This window comes from Euphorbia lathyris, chromosome 6, assembly GCF_963576675.1.
Source record: "Euphorbia lathyris chromosome 6, ddEupLath1.1, whole genome shotgun sequence".
Lineage (NCBI taxonomy): Eukaryota > Viridiplantae > Streptophyta > Magnoliopsida > Malpighiales > Euphorbiaceae > Euphorbia > Euphorbia lathyris.
The window spans coordinates 8,615,361-8,641,706 of record NC_088915.1 but is presented as its reverse complement, the minus strand read 5'-3'; the positions used below and the strand labels follow the sequence as shown (position 1 = coordinate 8,641,706).

Sequence of the window (26,346 nt, the reverse complement as noted above, 5' to 3'; positions counted from 1 at the left end):
TAACCAAATAATAAGTAAAAAAAACAGTGTCATGATAGGGTACTATTCTACCACAGGAAAATTACAAAATTGGATCAAATGGGAGACCCATTTATATTTTTAACTCATTTACTTAACCTATTACATATCTAGACTATGTTTGTGTGACTTTTCTACTCGTAGACTTCGCGAAATCATCGATTCGCGAAGTAGATCGTCACGTTTCAGGCTCTTTCTCATCGTAGATCTTCGCGAAACCAGACTACGCGAAGTGATTTTCTGGAAAACGTAGAGAAAACAGTAGATACTTACATTTTTCGCGCCTTTCACCATTAAAATCGACAATAACAATATTATAAACTGGGAAAAACGATGAAAATAACGTAGAATAACCATTCCTTCGATGGTCACAAGAAGAAAGAAACAAAGGAACGAGCAGGAACAGGAAGATGAAGAATCATGGCTTCGTTTTCTAGGATTAGGAAGAAGAAGAATCAAAAGATGAAGAGAGGAATAAGAGAAATACATGGGGATGTGGAGAAATGGAGAAGATTTTGTGAAATTTAAAGGAATAGAGGAAGATCGAAAGTCTGGGAGAGCAACAGTTCGTGTAAGGAAGAGAAGCGGGAAGGGGGAAGATGAAAGGGTGAGGGTATTTTGGGAAAGTCACACAAACATAGTCTAGATATGTAATAGGTTGAGTAAATGGGTTAAAAATATAAATGAGTCTCCCATTTGACCCAATTTTATAATTTTCCCTTCTACCACTAGATCATTGGTGCTTCATGTTGCTCAACGCATATAAATTAATATAATCTGTAATATTAATATCAATACGGGATATGGCTCCTCTTTAGGGCTTTTATGAAGATTTAATTTTCATAAAGGTCCTAGTTTAGCATTTGATCCATTGTGGGTCTCTGCTAAGGGTGAAATCGGTAGTTTTTCTACCGGTTTCATTTTGTAAAAAAACCGATAGATTAACTACCGGTTTCATAATTTTTTTTCTCTAAATTCAAATAAAACTGGTAGTTGGTCTACCAGTTTCAATATATAATGAAAATCGTTGGACAGTGCTCATGCTCATCTCTGGGTTTTTGAAAATTTTAAAGAAAATTTTCTAAAATGATCTCTCTATGCTTTTAAAATTTTAACTTAACTTTAATCTTTAACTATTTATTTTTGGACTCATTAATTAAATCTTTCCTTGCTAAATTAGTTTGTAGTTAATATCCAATTCAGTTAAAAATGTTTTATTCTTTTAAATGTGAGTTTGAAATTATATGTTTTACAGTTTAAATTAGGATTTTTTACCGTTTCTTTATAGTCACATTACAGTTTGACTTATGGTTTTTATAATTTGAAATTAGAAATTTAACCATAACGTTTTCAAGCAAGATCCTTACATTTCTGAAAATTGAAAAAAACTGGTTTCAATGTTATTTAACTGTCACATCAAATATTCCAAACAAGTTTGTGGATAAATTGAAATAGTTTCATATATTTTTGGTTATAACTATATTAATAACACAGTAAAAAAATTACACATTTTGACAAAAAAAAAAATTTTGTGATTAGCTTATATGTGACAAACTTAGTTCTTAGTATGTTAACATGTTTTTTTTTTTGTAATTGTATTAGTAACACACTAATATATCTTAGACATAATTGAAGTTTGAAATGTCAAAAGTGAGTTAAATAACAGTCCAAACAATCTTTTCAAATTTTCTGTGATGTTAGGCTAAAATTGATTTTTCTTAAAAACGTTAGGTTTTAATTTATACTATTTCATATGTTAGGACTAATTAACCATTTTCTAAAATTTAATAACAAAATTTAAATATTAATATTTGAAGTTAAATTAAAATTATTAAAACTATAAGGATCAGTTTTGAAATTTTTTCTTAAAATTTTCAAAAGTACTCAGATGAGCTGCTACATGCCATCCACAGGTTAAATTCATTATATAACTAAAACTGGTAGATTAGCTACGAGTTAGAAAAAAAATATGAAACTGGTAATTAATCTACCGATTCTTTACAAAATGAAACCGGTAGAAAAACTACCGGTTTGGCCCCTGGTTAGTAGAAACGCACCGTGGATAATATGTTAAACTATGACCCTTATAAGGATTAAATTCTCATAAGGGCTCTAAATGGGGGCAAAACAGGACACATAATTTAGGTGATTTTTTTTTTGGTTTAATACATCATTTTCCCCTCTGAACTTTCAAAGCTGATAGCCTCTTAACTTGAATAAAAAGTACAATTAGCTTATTAAACTTGCGTAAAATATAATCAATTAATCACTCAGTTGCAAAGAGTAATTAAATGCAGAAGATGTATTATACACGTTTTAAAAAAAAAAGTAAAACGACCAAGGTCTTGGTATGCGATTCTAATTTTAGAGAAAACTTACGTGTCAATTTAAAAAGGGTTTTGTTATTCACCGCTCCCAAATTACTTATGACCGCCCCCTATTTTACCTTTCCGCCCTTCTCATTATTTCGCATCCAAAACTCAAAATCCTCTCTCTCCCTTTCTCTTCAGAGCAAAAAATTCGATTTTTACAAAAATGGAACCGAGCATTCCCGAAGTAGATGATTTCGAACACGAGGTAATATTACGATCTTACATTTTAAAAAAAATCGAAATCTGAAATTTCAAATTTTTTTTTCTTGATTTTTGCCTGAACAGGTGGCGCATGCTGCCCGTTCCATAGGCCGAACGCATGAACCACGCGAATATTATTTTGCTAGTGAGTCAAATCTTCACTTCCAACACGAACACTTGACTTGTCGATGGAGCGAACATTGTATTGTTCGTATACTCTTCCCCTAATCTCTGCTTGCTTCTCGTTGAACCGCTTTCGACTGCATTTACACATACATTCAACAATTTCGTGTTATTGTCTCAAATCGTTTTCTATATCTTCCATATATGATATACATATGCAAGAAACACGAATTAGAAAAAAAAATATGAAACCGGTAGTTAATCTATCGATTTCTTTACAAAATGAAACCGGTAGAAAAACTACCGATTTGGCCCATGGTTAGCAGAAACGTACAGTGGGAAATATGCTAAACTAGGACCTTTATAAGAATTAAATTCTCGTAAGGGCTCTAAATAGGGACAAAATCCAACAATACGACACATACTTTAGGTTATTTTTTTTGGTTTAATACATTATTTGCCCCTCCGAACTTTCAACGTGTCCTGATAGCCTCTCAACTTGAATAAAAAGTACAAATAGCTTTTTAAACTTGCGTAAAGTGTAATCAATTAATCACTCAATTGCAAAAGAGTAAATTAAATGTAAAAGATGTATTGCACACGTCTTAAAAAAAATAACCAAGGTCTTAGTATGCGATTCTAATATTAGAGAAGACAGATTCTACAGTTGAACAAGTAAAAACTGCATTTTTAATCTATTCTGTAAATTATGTAATAACATTTTAAGGAGCGTACACCATATCTTCCGCATAATTTTTTTTTTTTTTTTTTTGCAACCGAATGATTAATTGCTTACATTTTATGCAAGTTCAATGAGCTAACTGAATACTTTATACAAATTGAGAAAGCTATAAGACACTTTGAAAGTTCAAAGATCAATCAAACTTTTTAGATAAATTCAAAGGACAAATGATATATATATATATATATAAACGAGTTAAACATAACTTAATACGTTTAGAATAAGTATTATAAATAATTTATAAGACCTTACATTTTTACATAATAGACTGTTTGTCATACTTTATTATTTAGTTTTTACGTTTATTTTATTCAATTGTTTAGTCCGTCAATTTTAACCAACTAAAAAAATTTATGTGTCAATTTAAAAAGGATATTTCTATTTACCACCCCTAAATTACTTATTACCGCCTCATTTAGTCAATTTTGCCCTTTTGATAATTTTTTTTTTTATTTTTGTAAAAAAACGCAAATTTTAGTCTAGGAGGGTCCTGGATCCGTCCAACCAATGGCTTGGGTGGGTGCTATATCCGTCCAAGCCATTGGCTGGGCGGGTCCAGCACCCTCATAGGCCAAAATTTGGCCTAAGCACAATGGTAGGGTTTTTAGTGACAGAAAATGTGAAATCGTTCAATTTTTTACGACGAAAAATACAAAATTCTCCAATTTTTTTGTAAGGAAAACTGCTAATCGTCAGAAAAATATGTATTATGTTCATAATTTTTTTGATAAAAAAATGTAAATTTTAATATTTCCGACTCGTAATCATCCATTTTTAGGATTCAGATTGTCACATATCAATTATTTTCATAATTTCAGTTATTGTTCTTCAAATTTGTGATTTTAAAGAAAGAATTTTCAGTTTTTTATCAAAATTATGAGAAGGGCAAAAATGTTCAAATGGAGGCAGTAACTAATAATTTGGAGACAGTATTTAACAATTCACTTCTCATTCACAATCCCGCGATAAAAAATAGCAACAAATCACTCAACTATAGATGTGCAAAGGCAATTGAATTATAAATGGAATGGAGAAAAAAAAATGTAATGAATTTAAAATTCACACGAGTCAGTAACCCTAATTAGAGCTATAATCGTACCGAGCCAAATTTTAACCTGCTCAAGTTCGACTCGCTATAAAATTAACAAGCGCGGGTCCGAAAATAAACGAGTTCAAACCGAACTTCGAGCTTGTTTCGAAACCAAAACTCTCTTTGAACTTGATTCATTAAGAAAATTATCAATCATAATTTGTTTGTGAATAAATCGTTAATTATATTTATGAAGTTTATTCGCAAATAATTTTTTAATTGTATACATAAAGCTCACAAGCAAAGTTCGTGAATAAATAAACAAAATGCTTTCAAATAGTGTCTATTACTAATTTAGTATGTTTGTGAACGAACTCATCTAATAGGAAATGAAATAATATTGAGTTTAGATATTGGTGAACTAACACAAAACTAAAACTTATTCATAAATATTCTAATCGAACCTACTCACAAGCTTTCGAGCAGAATTTTATCCTGCTCTAACTCAGTTCGTTTACAAATCGGGGCATCGTGCTCGCGAGCGGCTCATTTACAAATCAAGCCAAATCAAACCGAACTTTTATCAAGCGACCACCGAGACACTCATGAGCGACTCAGCTCATTTACAGCCCTAACCCCAACCGACTAAAAATTTATATTTCTCACCCTCAAACCCACACACCCCGCCATATAGGGTAAAAAAAATTATGACCACCAGTAAAAAAAACACAAACAAAACAAAATCCCTGCTGTTTCACTCTACTATTTAGCTAGCTCTATTTTTGAACTCACCTTCTCCCAATTGCTAAATATGATCATATGAGGACCTGGAAAAAGAATGTTTCATGTACATGAATATTATTTTGCTAGAGAGTCAAATCTTCACTTCCAACACCAACACTTGACTTGTCGATGGAGCGAACATTGTATTGTTCGTATACTCTTCCTCTAATCTCTGCTTGCTTCTCGCTGAACTGCTTTCAACCGCATTTACACATACATTCAACAATTTCGTGTTATTGTCCCAAATCATTGCCTATATCTTCCATATATGATATACATATGCAAGAAAAACGGTAATTGTGTTGTGTGAATAGAATTGTTTTTTTTTTTTTAATCATATTACAATATCATAAATTGAGGGCGAGCCTTGGCGCAACAGTAAATGTTGTTGTCGTGTGACCAAGAGGTCACGGGTTCGAGTCTTAGGAGCGGCCTCTTGCCAAATAAATTGGCAGGGGAAGGCTTGCCCCAAGTACACCCTTGTGGTGGGACCCCTCCCCGGACCCTCGCTCAACGGGGACGCGTAGTGCGACCGGGCCGCCTTTTTTTTTATTACAATATCATAAATTGTCACTCTGACCGAGTTCATAACTAAAATACATCCATGACCTTGAATTATAGGGCTGCTAACATCATAACTCTTAAACTACATTTTTTTAACTCACCTTCTTCCAAACAAATCAATACCAGTATACCAAAGCCCAATTGCTAGATATGATCATATGAGGACCTGGAAAAAGAATGTTTCATCTACATGAATATTATTTTGCTAGAGAGTCAAATCTTCACTTCCAACACCAACACTTGACTTGTCGATGGAGCGAACATTGTATTGTTCGTATACTCTTCCCCTAATCTCTACTTGCTTCTCGCTGAACCGCTTTCAACTGCATTTACACATACATTCAACATTTTCGTGTTATTGTCTCAAATCATTGCCTATATCTTCCATATATGATATACATATGCAAGAAAAACGATAATTGTGTTGTGTGAATCGAATTGTTTTTCTTCTTTTTTTTTTTTGTAAATCATGTTACTATATCATAAATTGTCACTCTGACCGAGTTCATAACTATAGGGCAAAATACATCCATGACTCTGAACTATAGCTACTAACATCATAACCCTTAAAACTTCATTTTTTATTTGTAAATATAAATCCTTATACTTACGTTCTATGTTGCATGAAAACGGACATGGACACAGAAAACGTTATTTCTAAAACATAACATTCATAAAATAGCCTACAAACGAAAATCGATATGGACACGAAACGCAGAAACGCTACTAGAAGTGTTCGTGCAACATAGCTTATGTTACTGTAAAACAAAACAAAATTTAGCTTTTTTTCATAAAAATAATCGACACGCGGCTACTAAATGAATGTCATGTGTCGTTTCAGTTAGACATTTTAATTAACTCATGCTAATATGTCACTCATTATCATTCTCATGCATTTTAACTACTGAAATCATTAGAGTGACCTAATTGAGAAAACTCAAAGTTGAATGATTTTATTGAGACAAACTGAAATTGAGTGACCATTTTGAAACAACCATATAAATCGAGTGACCAACGGTACATTGAGCCTGTGAAATTTTGTAATATATAATCCCAAATACTATGAATTATATCAGCAATAGTCTGTAAATCACAATTTTCTCCACTTTACAAAAGGTTTAAAGAGAATACATCACCCTTTCGATTTATAAAATCATTGCATGAAAAATCTTCAAACTTTAACCATGGCTGCAATTTCAAAAAGAAAACAAAGGTAAAGAAAAAAAACCATCTGAACTCAAAATATCATTAAATATTAGTTTAGAAATTCAATTTTAATGTCAAAGAGGAAATCATATCAACCAAATACTCACAATTTAAATCTAATGCAAATGCAATCCTAATAAAACTAATTTACCAAATCCGACTCTGCTTAATAACTTAGTAGAGATGGAGAGTTTGAGCTTCTTACTCTCTTTTTTTCCTTGTTGTCAACTTGATACTAATGGCATGAAACTAGTTTGAGTTGATAACTTGATAAATAACAATCTAACTAGAGGATAGTGGATTTAGTCATAGTTATTAAAGGCGCATGGCGTACGCCACAGCGAGACAAGACACACTTACAAAAACAAAAATTATAAAACTAACATAAAAATGTAATGAATACTAAATCATGACTACTCTTAGCATAAATAAATTTTAAGAATGCAAAATAAACGTCATGTTAGAAAAGCTAAAGTTGAATACTAGATCCTAAGTTCTACTCCTAATCAAGACTCTTCAATGCAAAATGGCACGCCACCGCGATTGCGCCACGCCATGGGGGTGTCATGGCGCTAAGGCCTGAGCCTGGTGCGCCATACGCCAAAGCGCACAGTGCCTAATCAAGCAGACATTCAGCTCATTAGAACTTCCAGGGCCTAGAAAATGGGAGATCAAAATATGTTAATCATTTTGATAGAATACCAACTGAGAAATCATAAAAGATAATATGGAGCACTATATGACGCTTTTATAGTTGATGCTTACCTTCCAATGAAAAAAAAAGGGGTTAATTACAAATAACTACTATGTGGTTTGGCCGATTTGCAAAGTGGTACCTGTGGTTTTTTTTTTTTTTGCAAACACAATCCTGTGGTTGCAAAATTTTACATGTTTTTTTACTTTGCCAAATTTGGCGACTTCGAAATGAAATTTTTCAAGAGTTAAATGATATTTTTAGGTGATGTTTTTTTTATGAGAGAGAAATATAATGTTTAGAGGGAGAAAACTCCAAAAATGATGATTTTGAAGAATTAAGAATATGGTTTCATAGTAAATATGATATCAAACAAGTTTAATTCTTGAAAATTTTCATTTTGAGGTCGTTATTAGCCAAATTTGGCAGAGTAAAAAAACAAACACTACAGATAAAAGGTTTGCAAATCGGCCAAACTACAAGGTAGTTATTTTTAATTAATCCAAAAAATAATTACCTTTAAAGAACATTAGATCAAGAAGTGTTGGACAATTGCAACCCTTCATTTGGTGGATTCCTTAAAAGAAATGAGTGTAATTACTCTCTGAGTTTGCTGCGTGAAGGTGAGAAACTAAAGTTAGGGACATGAATACAAAGAAAGCGAATACAAAAACCATAATACTAACCCTCAATCCTCATCCATTCGATCTAATATACTTTTATGCACAAGTTCAAGGAGTTAATAATACAAAATAATTAAGTTCAAGGACCTGGTGAGACACTTACAAAGTTTAAGAAGTCAATCTAATTTTATGGACAAATTCAGGGAGCTGGTGATGTATTAAGCCTAAAATCAAATTGTTATGGTCCCGAGTTAGTGATCTAGTTATGGGTCTAGAACCAGGTAACTCTACCTTCTTCTTCTTAGGTTTTCTGCCTTTAGAACCTATGATTCTAAATATTGAGGATCAATTAAAGAGAGAACCTCAGATCTCTGAATTTTACTTGATGAAATGGAACTTAGTATTCTTCCTTTGTTCCTCTGCATTTAAATCAACCCAAAACACACATAACTGCTTGTTTACAGTTATTACAAGGAAACTGCTTATTTACAGTTATTACAAAGAAACTGCCTGCAAACTGAAATATAGAAACAAATAACTGAAAATTAATTAACAAACTTCTTCTTTCTGTCATGTGAGATCCGTTTATAAACTTGCAAAGGTTTGGGTTGCTTTGGATCCATAACACAAATATTATATAAGCAAATAATTCACTTACAGAAGCAAATAATTCACTTACAGACACATGATGAAGGGAAGGAAAATGAAATCAAAGCATGAAAACTAAACATGCCAGAGAATTCGAAGCAAACCTATGAAATATCCCACCAACTGTTGAAGATAGAGAGGAACCCATGAAAGACCCACCATCTATGGCTAGCCGATTCGTTTTTGGTAAACAGTACGGCAAGATACTATTCTACCACTAGACCACCGATGCTTCATGCTGTTGAGTGTATAAAAAGTTTTAAAACCTTATTATTTATGTGTAGCTGAGTTAAATAATAAACCTCAAGCTTTTATCACTTATTTTAGGTAATAACCATGAAATTTAATCAAATACCAACATACCTAAACTATTGATGTACAAATTATAGTAGTAATTAAGCTGAAACAAGCTGAACTTTGATCTGCTCATGCTCGCTAGTCAAAATCATTCACTCATAAACTACAGCACTACTAACATTATGCTCATAAACTTCAATATCAGTTACATAAAAATCATCTAACTTACATCACTATAAGACTATGAAGCACCGATACTTCCCGGAGGTCACCGTACGCGTATCCGATACTCCGGGTGCGGGGATTCGCCGGGGATTCGGCGGGATACGTACGGGATTCGCCTGGGAAGTATCCCCTTTTTTCTTTTTTTTTTAAATGAAGGGATACGCGGGGACACGCCGGGGACACGTCGGGGATACTTTAGGGTTTTTTTTTTTAAAAACTTAGAAAGTATAAGGTTTTTTAAAAAAAAAACTCAGTAAATAGAAGGATTAAAATGAAATAATCCAAGATTACTGGTATATACAGGGTTATCACGATTGAATTGAACCCTAAACTAAATTGAAAATCTCTCCTGTCGATTGAACCCTAATCGTATCGAGTTCTTCTGTTCAGTCGATCCCTCTCACTCATCTGGTCGATCCCATATATTATTAATTATATATAAAATTTGCCGTATCCCCGCCGTACCCATATCTCATATTTTTTAGAAATGCCGTTTGCCGTACCCGTACGCGTACGCACCCGTATGCGTACCCGTATCGGTGCTTCATAGCTATAAGATTAAAGTGTAAAGCAATAGAAATCCGTTAAAAAAACATAACGAAAGGATGACGAAAGTTTAACTACATTATTAACTCTTTTTTTCATCCATGTCACAAGTTTGACTACTTCTGGTTGTGATAACTAATAACCTCAAATCCCTTCCCCAACCTATCAAAACTAAACAATTCAAGCAAATTACCCTTTCTTTCAAGCAAATAACCAAAGGAACAATGACTCAAACTGCAGCAAAAAAGATCAAGGCATTGATTGTAAACAAAACCCATATTGACTTTTACCATTAGAAAATGTCAAAGGGAGTGATGAAGAGCGCAAATCCCTTAATAGGTTGAAGGGGACAAATCTTCCACCAGGCTCCTTCGAAGCCCGTCTCTCTTTTTCTATTTCAGAACCAAATTGATTAAAGCAAGCAAAACTCGCATTAGTTTTTAAACAAATTTCTCAGAATTTGAAGGAACAAGCTTAAATGTAACTCAAGAAGACTATTGAAAGGCTGTGGTGATATGCATGTGGTGATTGTCTTACCATTATATTCAAATATCAGATATAACACAATTGAAAATCAAGCATGAGATGCATAAAACAGCAAAACATTAACAGAAAATCTAGAATTGATATCATCATAACGAAGCTTTATCAAGCATAGAATAGTTGATCAACTACAATAACAAGATGCAAATAAGAGTCATTTGTGTAACTAGTTTTAGTCTTTCACCATTAGAAAATGTCAAGTAGGTAGTTTTCTTACCTTCTGCAACTTTGTCGGCTAAAGCATGGAGACGCAGGCAAGGAGTAGTAAGAATGCTTCTCTTTATCGCCTGTAATTCTTGCTATGGTGAATTACAAGGAGTCTATAGCAATTACAGGTTAGATCTTGCTGGCATTCAGAGTCTTCCTCTGTAATTGCTATAGACTCCTTGTAATTCATCACAACTGAACAATCCAAACTTTTTGAAGGCAAATTCATATAATCCAGACTTTCTTCCGCCAAATCAAAATATATTATACAGTCGATGTGCTCATCTTCTTCTTCGTTAAACAGCATTGCAATCCAATGGAGACCATTCTTTGCATAAATAAACCTTGAATATAGTAATAGACCGAATTCCTTTTGGCTATTCTCTTGCTTTTCCATGAAAAGCTTTTCAATGAAAATATTTCAAATGAAAATATTTCAAATGAAATGTAATCCTCATCAATGGGGCATTCGCTCTATTACTATACTTCAACGTTTATTGAAATCAACGCAGATTGTATTATCTGATACATAGCAAAATAAACAATCAGAATATAAGGATAATTAATTGCTCCAACAAAATGCAGAAGGGCATAAAAGTAGATAAGAAGAGCAGAAATCTTGCTAGATTTATCTCTCTATGAAATCTTAATTTCGACTTTAAAACAGAAAAATGATATTGTTCTTGCAGACCTGAAGCTCGTTAGGTGCCTTTCTGTATGCTGCAAAGGCGGTGGTTCAGCGGAAGAAGCCGCGGCGGCGGACAAAGAGATTTTGAGAAATAGGAATTTATAAACAGATGGGCAGGGAGAGAAGAACGAACATAAAAGGCCTAATACATCATCAACTCCCTAAACTTGTCTATAATAGTAGATTGGCTCCTAACTTTGCAAGTTTCTCACCAGCTCTTTGAACTTGATTATTTTGTATTACCAACTCCTTGAACTTGTTCATAGCTTCCTAAACTTTATAAATGTCTCACCAACTCCCTAAACTTGCTTATTCGGTAACAACTAAATACAAAAACCATAATACTAACTCTCAATTTTCATCTATTAGATCTCAACTCAATGAAGATGTATTTTTAGAATTAGGTTTAATATATTTTTGTATTTAGTTGTTACGGAATAAGCAAGTTTAGAGAGTTGGTGAGACACTTATAAAGTTCAAGGAGCTAATCTACTTTTATGGACAAGTACAATGAGTTGGTGATACGAAATAATCAAGTTCAATGAGCTGGTTGAGATACTTGCAAAGCTTAGGGAGCCAATCTACTATTGTGGACAAGTTTAGGGAACTGGTGATGTATTATGCATTTGTTTATGGGATAAGGTACCAAAATAGGCCAATGTTTTTTTTGGGGGAAGTATCAATTTAGGCTCCACGTACAAAATAGCATTAATACAGGCTTAACGTTTAAAAAAAAAAAAGTAACCATTTAGGTTTCGATAACGGATTGGGCACATCATTCCTATTACTCTGGTAAGTTTTGATTTCTCCCTCCACATACAACTGACAGAACTTAACGGAGTAATATCAATGACAGTGTCTCGTTCTATTATCGAGGCCTAAATTGGTACCCTTTTCTAAACGTTAAGCCTATATTGGTGTTATTTTGTATGTGGAGCCTAAATTGATACTTCCCAAAAACCATAGGTCTATTTTGGTACATTATTCCTTTATTTATTGAATGTCAAATTACAAAAATAAATCGATTGTTTCATGTATTTACATTACATGTCTGGGTGGTTTCAAAGTTAAAATCGTAATTCTTCCAAAAACAAATTAATGGTGAATGGATTTTTTTTAAACAAAACTACTTTAATATAATATAGTTGTTACATTTGCCTATAATAAACTTTATAAAAATCAACAAAAGTTGTTCACAATATTAATGGTCTCCATCCATTTACCTATATAAAACATAAATGATAAATGTTTAAATGAAATATGAATAAAGATTATAATAGCTAAAAAAGTAAAACAAATAAAGATAATTAAATATAAAATTTATTTCACCCTTAATGTTGACAAATTGTGTCAACTTTGAGAAATAATTCATCAAATTCTCTACTCAGCCATTATTCTTGTCATCTACACTTAACATTTGCGTTATCTTACCATTATTAGTAACAAATCACAAAAATACGATTACACATGAAAAAAAAATTTAAAATTTTAAAAATATTTCAATATTTAAAAGTGGATATTGAATTTAAGTAGATTGTTACAAAATCCCGCTATATATATTTCAATAATGGTTCAAGTCTTTATTTTACTAATTTAAGTAGATTGCACTTACCTTTTACAAAAGGTTTAAAGGGAATACATCACCCTTTCGATTTATAAAATCAGTGCATGAAAAATCTTCAAACTTTAACCATGGCTGTAATTCCAAAAAGAAAACTAAGGTAAAGAAAAAAACCATTTGAACTCAAAATATCATTAAATATTAGTCTAGAAATGCAATTTTAATGTCAAAGAAGAAATCATATCAACCAAGTACTCACAATTTAAATCTAATGTAAATGCAATCCTAATAAAACTAATTCACCAAATCTGACTCTGCTTAATAACTTAGTGGAGATGGAGAATTTGAGCTTCTTACTCCTTTTTTTTTTTTTCCTTCTTGTCAACTTAATACTAATGGCGTGAAACTAGTTTGAGTTGATAACTTGATAAATAACAATCTAACTAGAGGATAGTGGATTTAGTCATAGTAATTAAAGGCGCATGGCGTACGCCATAGCGAGACAAGGCGCACTTACAAAAACAAAAAATATAAAACTATAAAACTAACAAAAAAATGTAATGAATATTAAATCATGACTATTCTTAACCATAAATAAATTTTAAAATGCAAAATAAATTTTAACATGATGCTTACCTGCCAATTAAGATAAAAATAATTACCTTAATAGAACATTAGATCAAGAATTGTTGGACAATTGCAACGCTTCATTTGGTGGATTCCTTAAAAGAAACGAGTGTAATTACTCTGAGTTTGCTACGTGAAGGTGAGAAACTAAAGTTAGGGACATGAATACAAAGAAAGCGAATACAAAAACCATAATACTAACTCTCAATCTTCTTCCATTCGATCTAATATACTTTTATGCACAAGTTCAGGGAGTTGGTAATACAAAATAATAAGTTCAAGGAGCTGGTGAGACACTTACAAAGTTTAGGAAGTCAAATGGACAAGTTGATGGAGCTGGTGATGTATTAAGCCTAAAATCAAATATGATCTAAGCAAATAATTCACTTACGGAACGAAGGGAAGGAAGATGAAATCAAAGCACGAAAACTAAACATGCAGGGAGAATTCGAAGGAAACCTATGAAATGAAATATCCCACCAACTGTTGAAGATAGAGAGGAACCCATGAAAGACCCACCATCTATGGCTAGCCAAGTCAGTTTCAAGAGATAAAAACCAAATTTAACACTAACATTTTAAAGGAAATACAAATTTAGCTTTAACGTATGAAATGATACAAATTTAACGCCACATTTCCAAGCAAGATCAATTTTAACCCTACGTTATCAAAAATTAGAAAAAACTGTTTGATTGGTGATATTTAATTCTCATCTTTCCTAATTCTTTAACCAGTCCGGTTTCGATAACCATGGTACTTAGTTAAATATTAGATATAAAACAATTGAAAATCAAGCATGAGATTCATAACAACAGTGTTGTTTAGACGTATAAAACAGCAAAACATTAATAGAAAATCTAGAATTGATATCATCATAACGAAGCTTTATCAAGCATAGAATAGTTGATCAACTACAACAACATGATGCAAATAAGAGTTATTTGTGTAACTAGTTTTAGTCTTTCACCATTAGAAAATGTCAAGTAGCTAGTTTTCTTACCTACTGCAACTTTGTCGGCTAAAGGACAGATGCAGGCAAGGAGTAGTAAGAATGCTTGTCTTTATCGCCTGTAATTCTTGCTATGATGAATTACAAGGAGTCTATAGCAATTACAGGTTAGCTCTTGCTGGTATTTAGAGTGTTCCTCTGTAATTGCTATAGACTCCTTATAATTCATCAGAGCTCAACAATCCAAACTTTTTGAAGGCCATAATCCAGACTTTCTTCGGCCAAATCAAAGTATATTATACAGTCGATGTGCTCATCTTCTTCTTCGTTAAACAGCATTGCAATCCAATGGAGACCATTCTTTGCATAAATAAACCTTGAATATAGTAATAGACCGAATTCCCTTTGGCTATTCTCTTGCTTTTCCATGAAAAGCTTTTCAATGAAAATATTTCAAATGAAATGTAATCCTCATCAATGGGGCATTCGGTTGAAATCAATAGAGATTGTATTCTCTGATACATAGCAAAATAAACAATCAGAATATAAGGATAATCAATTGCTCCAACAAAATGCAAAAGGGCATAAAAAATAGATAAGTAGTAGAGCAAAAATCTTGCTAGCTTTATCTCTCTATGAAATCTTAATTTCAACTTTAAAACAGAAAAATGCTATTGTTCTTGCAGACCTGATATGAACCACTTGAGGACGACTCGGTTGTTTATTTTTTGGTAATCGAAATCATACCTTGAAGATCGTTAAGCAGGTGGAGATGGGCGCGTTTGACAAATAGGAATTTATAAACAGATGGGCAGGGAGAGAAGAACCAATATAAAAGGCCTAATACATCATCAGCTCCCTAAACTTGTCTATAATAGTAGATTGGCTCCTAGACTTTGCAAGTTTCTCACCATCTCTTTCTTTGAACTTGATTATTTTGTATCACCAACTTCCTGAACTTGTCCATAAAAGTAGAATAGCTCCCAGAACTTTATAAATGTCTCACCAACTCAACACTAACTCTTATAATAGGTTGAAAGGTAGGAGAATAAATAAAAATTACCTCACGAATAGATGAAGATGTATTTTTAGAATTTAGGTTTAATATATTTCTATATTTAGTTGTTACGGAATAAGCAAGTTTAGGTAGTTGGTGAGACACTTATAAAATTCAAGGATCTAATCTACTTTTATGGACAAGTACAAGGAGTTGGTGATACGAAATAATCAAGTTCAAGGAGCTAGTGAGACGCTTGCAAAGTTTAGGAAGCCAATTTACTATTATGGACAAATTTAGGGAGCCAATATAAAATATGCATTTGTTTATGGGATAAGGTACCAAAATAGGCCTATCTTTTTTTTTGGGAAGTATCAATTTAAGTTCCACATACAAAATAGCACCAATATAGGCTTAACGTTTAAAAAAAAGTATCAATTTAGGTCTCGATAACGGATTGGACACGTCATTCCTATTACTCGTTTAAGTTTGGATTCCTCCCTTCACGTACAATTGACAGAACTTAACGGAATAATATCAATGACATTTCTCGTTCTGTTATCGAGGCCTAAATTGGTACCTTTTTTTAAACGTTAAGCCTATATTGATGTCATTTTGTACATGGAGATACTTTGCAAAACCCATAGGTCTATTTTGGTACCTTATTCCTTTGTTTATTGAATGTCAAATTACAAAAATAAACCGATTGTTTCATGTATTTACATTACATGAATTTTTTTTTAAACAAAACTATTTTAATATAATATAATATAGTTGTTACATCAAATAGCTTAAGAAATTGCCTATAATAAACTTTATAAAAATCAATAATGGTCGTTCACAATATTAATAGTCTCCATCCATTTACCTGTACAAACATAAATGATAAATGTTTAAATGAAATATGAATAAAGATTATAATAACTAAAAAAGTAAAACAAATGAAGATTATAATAAATATAAAATTTATTTCCCTAACCTTGGCAATGAAGAGTAATTTCACCCTTAATGTTGACAAATTGTGTCAACTTTGAGAAATAGTTCATCAAATTGTCTTCTCAGTCATTATACTTGTCATCTACACTTCACATGTGCGTTATTTTACTACATCACAAACATACCGTTAGACATGAAAAAAAAATCAAAAATTTAAAAAATATTTCAATATTTAAAAGTGGACATTAAATTTAAGTAGATTGTTACAAAATCTCGCTATATATATTTCAATAATGGTTCAAGTCTTTATTTTACTACTTAGTTGCACAATAATAAATGATTTCCCATCAGGAAGACAAAAAGTTTGATATTGGATATGTAAAACATTATTTATGACAAATCCATTGAATTTCTCCATTGAAGCCTTCAATCTTCATAGATCTTTTATTTTTCATTTAAATTTCTTCAATTATTAAACATATATGTATTCAAAATAAATAAAAGATTTAATCCCTAAAATCTTTAACATTATTCAATGAGGTGAAATTAAAGATCACGAAGTTAATCCCTAAAATCTTTAACGTTTATGAGTGCAATCTAAGAAAAGAAAAGAAAAAAAAACGTTTCATTTACATGAATATTATTTGGCTAGTGAGTCAAATCTTCACTTCCAACACCAGCACTTGACTTGTCCATAGAGCGAACGTTGTATTGTTCGTACACTCATCTCCTATTCTCTGTCCACCATTGCTCTCCTTGCTTCTCACTGAACCACTTTCGACTGCATTTACACATACATTCAAGAATAATTATATGTAAAGTGACAATTTCGTGTTTTTATATGTTCCATGTGCTTATATATGATATAGATATGCAAGAAAAATGATAATTGTGTTGTGTCAATCGAAACAAATCATGTTACTATACCATAAATTGTCACTCTGACCAAGTTCATAAATACATCCATGACCCTTGAGCTATAGGGCTACTAACATTATAACCCCTAAACTTCATTTTTTATTTGTAAATAAAAATCCTTAGACTCGGTAGAAAAACAAAATATAGTTTTCTTTCATAAAAATAACTGACATGTGGCTATTAAATGGATGTCATGTGTCACATATGGTATCATTCCATTTTAACTACTGAATTCAGCGAAGTGACCTAATTGAGACAAATCTCAAAGTTGAGTGATTTTATAGAGACAAATTGAAGTTGAGTGACCATTTAAAAACAAACATGTAAGTTTAGTGACCAACAGTGCATTTAATCCGTGAAATTTTGTAATAGATAATTCCAAATAGTATGAATCATGTCAGGCCTGCAAATCACAATTTTCTCCACTTCAGATTGACAAAGGGATTAAAAGGATATAATACTCGTAAATTGATTTGCACTAAGCTTTTACAAAAGGTTTAAAGAGAATACCTCACCCTTTCAATTTATAAAATCATTGCATTAAAAATCTTCAAACTTTAACCATGGTTGCAATTCCAAAAAGAAAACAAAGGTAAAGAAAAGAACCCGAAAGATTCCATTTGGAAAATGTAGAAAAGGATTGTTGTTACCGCAGGGATTGGATTCCGTTTCTATCCAGTTTATAACAACAATAAATCTCAAATCAAGCCCTATAATTCATGAAGGGCATGCCAATTAGGAAGACATTGTTTGCCACAATAGCACCATCTTGCCAACGTTTCACATCTACCGATAGTTGTCAAATCGAGATTCGATTCATCGAGTCGAATCGTAAGATTCAGTTCAAATTCATAATATTATAACAAAATAAAATATTTATCACGTAGAACTCAAAATATCATTAAATATTAGTCTAAAAATGCAATTTTAATGTCAAAAAGAAAATCATATCAACCAAGTACTCACAGTTTAAATCTGGGAAAAGCTATCCGGATAGAAGGGATAGAAAAAAAAAATCCTACCAAAATGCCCTTTTGAAATATTTTTATTTTGTTTATTTTTATATTCTATTAATGATTCAATACTACTAGTACATTAAATACTATTTTAGTTTGTGAGTTCCCATGACTACAAATATATAAACGAAAATCTAATTTTATTTTATGAAGGGTAATTATGATATTTTAACTTATTCTATCCATTCTATCCCCATTTTTTCTATCCATTTAGCAGTGTCCTTTAAATCTGATGCAAATGCCATCCTAATAAAACTAATTCACCAATCGTGGACTCTTGCTTAATAGCTTAGTGGAGATGGAGAGTTTGAGCTTCTTACTTTTTTTTTTTTTTTGCCCTATAGTCAACTTAATAGTACTGGTACTGCAGCCCTGGTGGATATTCCTGAGGATATTATCGCAGACACCTATAGAGAAAAACATTAAGGAACTCCTTCGGAAAGTAACGATTAATGAAGGAGAGGAGGAAATACTAGAAAACATAGAGGATGAAGCCCAGATCGAACGCTGGTGTGTGACAGGTCGATTCTAACGCAGAAGCCATTGAACGTTCGGATTTTATCATCAGCTTTGAGTGGACAATGGCGTAGGAATCACTTTTTGATCGAAGAAAGGGAAGACGATCGGTTCGTATGTGAGTTCAAAACGCGAAAGGATTGAGACGGAATTTTAAGAGATGGCCCTTGGCAATTTGAACATAATATGGTACTGCTGGCTGGGGTCCATGGGCATGAACGTCCATCAAGAATTCCATTAACACACTGTCTGATGTGGGTGCGCATGTACGACCTCCCTATAAACCAAAGAAATCAGGCAATGATACAGGCTATTGGTTCGAGAGTGGGAACAGTGATACAATTTGCAGATGCTGAAACTAAGACAATTGGCAAATATATCAGGGTGCGAATCAGTATTGATGTGCAGAAATAGCTACTGAGGAAGATTCGAGTGAGGAATAGCAACGGGGACCAGGATGGGTATTTTTTAGTTATGAGAGACTTTCGGACAAGGAAAAGCGAGACTATGCCATGATATTAAGGTGGTGGAGTGGTCTCATGGTTCATCATTGCGCGCTTCTCCGATGAAAATGCAAAGCTTGAATTTCAAGCTAGCACGAGAAGGAACGCGAGCGACCAAGATGGGTTCAAAAGGAATGTCTACTTCTGAACCGAAGGAAGCATCCGGATCAGTGGGGGAAGCTAGGATTCACCGGCAACTACCCTTAGGAAAGGAGAATGAAGCTATAGTAGACAGTGGGTCGTCGAGGGAAAAAGTTGCTGAATCAGGGAGTCAAAATAAGGTTGCAGGGATAGGGCTCTAAGATAACGCAAGTAGAAGACAGCAGGACTCCCCTGAAGCTGCGAACTGTGAAAGTTGTGTGGGACAGACGACAAAAATCTGCCAAAGACATGGGGGTCCATGCAGCTACATGTCTGGGTCAATCGGGGACAAATAACAAGAAAATGGCGGAAGACTATTGAAAGGCTGTGGTAATATGCATGTGGTGATTGTCTTACAATTATATTCAAATATCAGATATAAAACAATTGAAATCAAGCACGAGATACCAAATCGATTAAAGCAAGCAAAACTCGCATTAGTTTTAAAAAAAAAATTCTCAGAATTTGAACAAAATTTGAAGAAACAAGCTGAAATGTAACTTTGAAAGACTATTGAAAGGCTGTGGTAATATGCATGTGGTGATTGTCTTACCATTATATTCAAATATCAGATATAAAACAATTGAAAATCAAGCATGAGATGCATAAAGGCTATTGAGACTTCATCCTAGCAACAAAAATTACAATTAACAGTGTTTTTTAGACGTATAAAGCAGCAAAACATTAACAGAAAATCTAGAATTGATATCAACATAACGAAACTTTATCAAACATAGAATAGTTGATCAACTACAACAAAAAGATGCAAATAAGAGTCATTTGTGTAACTAGTTTTAGTCTTTCACAATTAGAAAATGTCAAGTAGCTAGTTTTCTTACCTATTGCAACTTTGTAGGCGAAAGTAGACTCTCAAAGTATGGAGATGCAGGCAAGCAGTAGTAAGAATGCTTCTCTTTATCTTTTGTGTCATATTTGCCAAGTCGAACCAAAGTTTCTCCAGTCGATGTAGAGCTGCATAGGCCAGGGAGGAAAGGGGGAGTAAAATCAAAACATGAAATTCTGTTCCACGAGCTTTTCAACCCACAATGAAGTTCGAGTACCCATAACTCTTGCTTGGATTCAGAGTTTGTCCCCGCAATTGCTATAGACTCATTGTAATTCATCAAGGCTAAACAAGTGAAACCTTTTGAAGGCAAATTCATATAATCCAAATTTTCTTCCGCCAAATCAAAATATATTATACATTCGGTGTACTTATTTTCTTCTTCGTCAAACTTCATTGCAATCCAATGGAGACCATTCTCTGCATAAATAAACCTGGAAGTATGATAATAGATCAAATAACTTTTGGCGATCCTCTTGCTTTTCCATGAGCTGCTTTTCAATGAAAATATTTCAACTGAAATGTGATCTACATTAATGGGGCATTCATGGGACACTTTTATAATCCTGTAATCATCAGACATAGGATGATAACCCACTGCGACTATATCTTTGATTGAAACCAATGGAGATTGTATAATCTTATAGTCAGTCGGGACAGATGGATTCCATATTAGTATCCATTGATCTTTAATTAAACATACTAATCCATCACAACAGTTAGAAACGCTGATCCGAATCAACTTTTCATGACCGAAAAAAAGCTTATAGGGAAAATCAAATTGTTCCGTATGTATACTGCCATCATAACCTTCTTTGGACAAAAGCCAGGAATAAGTATTCTTATCGGGAAAAACAGGGCCAAAGAATTTCTTATGCTGATAGTAACCGGCAGCACGAGCACGAGCAAGATGTAGATGTTTTTTTATGAACTCAGTACAGTTTATAATGGAATGCCAATACTTGCAAACTTTCTTAAATCTCAAAAGAGATTTCACAGGCAACCTAAGTAGAATTTCTGTCACAATTTCCTCCGGCAGCAATTCCACCATAGCCTTTTGTTCTGTGTTTCTCCTTTTTCCATCCATTTGCAGGTGAACAGATATTTGTTGTTAACTTCTCTAATAGCATAGCAGAATAAACAATCAGAATATAAGCATAATCAATTGCTCCAATAAAATGCAAAAGGGCATAAAATTGGATAAGAAGAACAGAAATCTAGCTAGATTTATCTATATGAAATCTGGATTTCGACTTTAAAACAAATATCTTATATGAAAGCAGTGGCGGACGCAGGACTTGAGGACGACTAGGTTGTTTATTTTTTTGGTAAGCGAAATCGAAATCCTATCTTGAAGGCAGTGGCGGACGCAGGATTTCCGAATAGGGGGCAACCTGCAAAATATGATCTGCCTAAGCACTAAGAGAGACATCATGTGCGGGAGTGAACAATCAACCATGAGACAAGGTACCCTTGTTTTTAAGATACCGAAAGATCCGCTTCGCTAGTTAAAGGCGAGTGGTCTTATTCTACTTCTACAGGCTAGGGATTACCCCTAATTTATCCTCTAAGCTAGATACATACTCTTTTACATATTTGTATTTGTATAGGTAGGTCTGGGTAGGCTCCGACTATTTAAGTTTAATGTTAACATCCGCCACTAACTGCGGATGCTTTTTGTTTATTAAGATAAGAGACGGATACTCTGGCCGCCCAAGGCTTTCCAGAAGATATTACTTCTACTTTTTTTGCTAAATGTTATTAAAATAGGTGAACTTGGGATAAGGCTGTACACTAACTTAATCTATCTATCTTCAGTAGGTCACTGATGGGCATTGGATCCTACTTGTTAGTACGGCTGGCTAGGGGGGGCTAATTTAAGCCCAACATTAAAAAAAAATTATTGCATATATGAAAAAATTAAAATCAAACAATACAAAATGTTACATATAATATAAGGGTGGAAAATATACCTATTATTTGACAACAGATTAGCTATCGATAAATCCCCAAATCAAAACCCTAAATTAAATCCCCAAATTAGCTAAATTAATAAGTTTTAAACCCCTAAATTAGATCCCCAATCAAAACCTTTAATTAACTTCACCTAAATGAACAAGTTTAATTCATATCCCTAAATTAATTTCACAAATTAAAAACCCTAAAAAAAATAAACCTAATTTTAATTTTTTTTTTTTAAAACAAGAAAACTTACCTTGTTGTGGTTGTGGCCGGCGGCGGAAGTTGAATGAGGAGATGGTGGCCGGCCGGAAATTGAAGGAGGAGAGGATTGAAGGAGGAGATGTAAAATTAAAAGAAATGGGGGGAGGAGGTGCGCATAGAGAGAGCTGTGAAGGAGAAGGGATTGGGATCGATCTGCCCAGATACAAAACGACGTCGTTTTGGTCTGGGGCAAATTGAAAAAAATAAAAGGGATCAGGGCTGAGATCTCTTTTATTTATTTTTTAATTTGCCCCAGACCAAAACGACGTGGTTTTGAGTCTGGGCAAATTTAAAAAAAAAAAAACCGCCCATCTTTTAACAACTATTTACAACTATGTCAAGTTATAGTTTTGGATTATGTTAAACTAGTAAAATCAGTACTTTTAATTAGACATGGGCATGGGCCGGGCTCGGGCCAGGCCTGTCGGGCTTTTCATAAAACCTGCTGAGCCCAAACCCAGCCCAGCCCGTAGGAAATTTATCGGGCTCGGGCTCGGGCCTGAGATACGAATCCCAAACCCGCCCGTCCAAGCCCATCTGTATATTTTAAAATATATATATAATTAAATTTTTACAGCAAAAAAAAAACCAAAACAATACAATATGGCAAACACACAAAATCAAAATCAAAGATAGCATTTTCACAAATATGGCAAAAAAAACAAACCAAAATCATGAAGAAGAGGAGTGAAGGACGGCGTTTTTTTTTTGTTGATATGAAGGAAGATTAGGTTTTTTTTTTTGAAATTGGAAATCTCATTGATTAGAGCATTCTGGAAGAAAATTAAGTTAAAAATAATTAATATTATAATAAATAAATAATTATATTTATATAATTATATTATAATAAATATTTAAAAACAGTATATATTGTATCGTGCCGGGCCGGGCCGGCCCGGTGTAATATATGCAAAGCCCAAGCTCGTCCAGTTTTTAACGGGCTTATACGGGCTTGGGTCGGACCGGGCCTAAATACATTTTTATGTGTCTAGGCCCGGCTAAACGGGTCTGGGCCCGGACCGGGCGGGCGGGCTCGTCGGCCCATGCCCAGGTCTACTTTTAATATATTTTAAGGATTAGAATTTATAAACTAGAAGTCTAGAATATATTTTCTAGGATTTATGATTTATGAATTGGAGCCTAGAATTTTTAAACTATAGTGTAAAATCATAATATATAGAGAATAATGATATATTAAGAATTAAGTTTAGTGATATGACTTAGTTGTAATTTTGTATTTAATTATGATATTCAAATTCATCTTTTAACAACTATTTACAGCAATGTCATGTCGTAAGTTTGGATTATATCAGACTAATAAAATCAGTATTTTTAATATATTTTAAAGATTAAAATTTATAAATTAAAAGTCTAGAATATATTTTATAGGGTTTATGATTTATAAATTGTTGTCTAGAATTTTTTATCTATGGTATAAATTTATAATATATAAATAATAATGACATATTAAGAATTAAGTTTAGTGATATGACTTAGCTGTAATTTTGTACTTAATTATGATATTCATTTATTTGACCCTGGGTTAATTAATGGGTCAACTACATGAATATCATAATTAAATACAAAATTACAACTAAGTCATATCACTAAACTTAATTCTTAATATATCATTATTCTCTATATATTATGCTTTTACACTATAGTTGTTAAAAGATGAATTTGTGTGTAATTTTCCCATTAACCTATCTCCTTCTCCACAGACAGTGGTGGGTAATTTCTACCCCCACGCAGCTCCGGTGCCGGGGTGGTTGGAGCCCCCCAGGCGTCGGGCTGCATCCACCTCTGCTTGAAGGTGGAGATCTGTGCGTCTCTTTGTGCTGCAATGGCGGCGGTTCAGCGGAGGACACAGCAGCTGCGATGATTTGGAAGATCGTTAAGCAGGTGGAGATCGGCGCGTCTCCGTGTGCTGCAAAGGCAATAGTTCGGCGGAGGACACGGAGGCGCAGATTTGAGAGGCGACGGCGGACGATGAGATTTGGAGAATTAGGGGTTTATACAGATAGGCAGTCGGGGATTTGTTTAAACCGTTGATTTGGTTATTGGATGACAAATTACAAAAATAAACCAATTTTTTTCATGTATTTACATTACATGTCTAACTGGTTTCAAAATTTATAAATATGAATAAGTTTCAAATTTGTCCTATTATTTTAGTGTGTATTATCTTTTTTTACGTAATGAAAAATAAAATTTATGCCTAATGCTTTTAAATAAAATTAATTTATTTTTACCTAATGAAAAATTTGATCGAGTTAATTTGATAATTATTTGATTGACATATGATCATATCTTTTAAATAAATTTAAAACCTAATACATAAATAACCCCCTGAACTTGTTTAAATGTTGCAACTGCCCCCTCCAACTTACACCTCAAATTTGTCCAATTATAACAACTTACCCCTTAAACTTGTCCAGTTGTAAAACACAACTCCAAATTGCTGACATGGACTGCAATTGAATAAACACGTGAAATACAAAATCTGCAACGCTCGTGGAGTATGATAATCAGATCTTTTGGCGTGATACGAATCCGAGGAAACTTTTTTACGGTTGCTTCAAATACGAGATAAAAAAAAATTCAAATTTGGGGTAATGTTTTACAATTGGACAAGTTTAAGGGGTGAGTTGTTACAATTGAAAGTTGAGGGGGGCAGTTGCAACATTTAGACAAGTTTAGGAGGTTATTTGTGTATTAAGTCTAAATTTAATATAGATCAATCATTTCCTTAATATGTGTCATGTGGTCAAATGTGACAATTATTTTGAAATGAGAGAGTAATAAAGTAGTGTACCTTAAGTTGAACTTACTCTATTTATATTGTGATCGATTGTTATGGCAGTTATGAATTGAGGAGTAGAAGGTTCTACGTGTCACCTATTAATAGATGAACATGCGCTCAGATATCGAGGTCTGGTATTCTTTAAGCCCATGATGCCCGCGATTCACGGGATCGGGTATGATTGTTGTAACAGACGGATCCTTAACTGGATCTGTTGAGACTTACCGAGTCGAGATCTCTGATACATAGTCGTATTATTCAATTTGGTTATGGAAGCGTCACATGTTCTCTTTCCCTGATTGTTGGTTCGGGTCTCTTAAATGTCATATAATGAGTTTATATTTGTCTGATATAAGCTACTAATATTATGAGTTTTTATATAAGATAAGGTGCAAAAATACTCATAACATTGATATCGAAGAATAATTTTACCTCTAATGTTGGCCGACAATAACAATTTTACTCATGACATTGACAAGTTTGGTCAATTTCCGACATCATTATAAAATGCAAATATTTTATTTTTTTATTCTACACAAATTGCATATCAATTTGTTCTAAAAGAAGATTTTATATTTTTTAAATTTATTTAATAATAGAATTGAAAATCAATATTTTTAAATTCAATGAACTATTTAGATTAAATATCAAGGAGTTAATCCTGAAAATTTTTAAATTTCAAGAATTTAATATGGGAAAATAAATAATTAGGGATTCAATTTCCGACATCATTATAAAATGCAAATATTTTGTTTTTTTATTCTACACAAATTGCATATTAATTTATTCTAAAAGAAGATTT

The 26,346-nt window shown here is 33.0% G+C and overlaps 1 protein-coding gene across 13 annotated transcripts; it reads right to left on the bottom strand.

Annotated features, from left to right (window-relative positions):
• Positions 1–5,653: 5,653 nt before the first annotated feature.
• LOC136232418 (putative F-box protein At3g16210) lies at positions 5,654–22,939 on the bottom strand. 13 transcript variants are annotated; one of them, XM_066021572.1, is made up of 8 exons: positions 22,734–22,939; positions 20,514–21,638; positions 17,214–17,361; positions 16,624–16,748; positions 14,699–15,162; positions 14,000–14,051; positions 13,734–13,827; positions 10,833–11,344 (listed from the first exon to the last, which is right to left on the bottom strand). In XM_066021572.1, the coding sequence occupies exon 2, from the start codon at positions 21,603–21,605 to the stop codon at positions 20,514–20,516; it is 1,092 nt and encodes a 363-aa protein (XP_065877644.1). In that variant the 5' UTR covers positions 21,606–21,638; positions 22,734–22,939; the 3' UTR covers positions 10,833–11,344; positions 13,734–13,827; positions 14,000–14,051; positions 14,699–15,162; positions 16,624–16,748; positions 17,214–17,361. The 13 variants fall into 13 exon arrangements, 12 of the variants coding, with proteins under 12 accessions (XP_065877644.1, XP_065877645.1, XP_065877638.1 ...); XM_066021573.1 differs by lacking the exon at positions 14,000–14,051 and adding an exon at positions 13,123–13,206; XR_010690493.1 differs by lacking the exons at positions 14,699–15,162; positions 16,624–16,748; positions 17,214–17,361; positions 20,514–21,638; positions 22,734–22,939 and adding exons at positions 5,654–6,156; positions 7,245–7,695; positions 8,251–8,346; positions 9,109–9,242; positions 10,363–10,464 and having other exon boundaries at positions 10,833–13,827; positions 14,000–14,690.
• Positions 22,940–26,346: the final 3,407 nt, after the last annotated feature.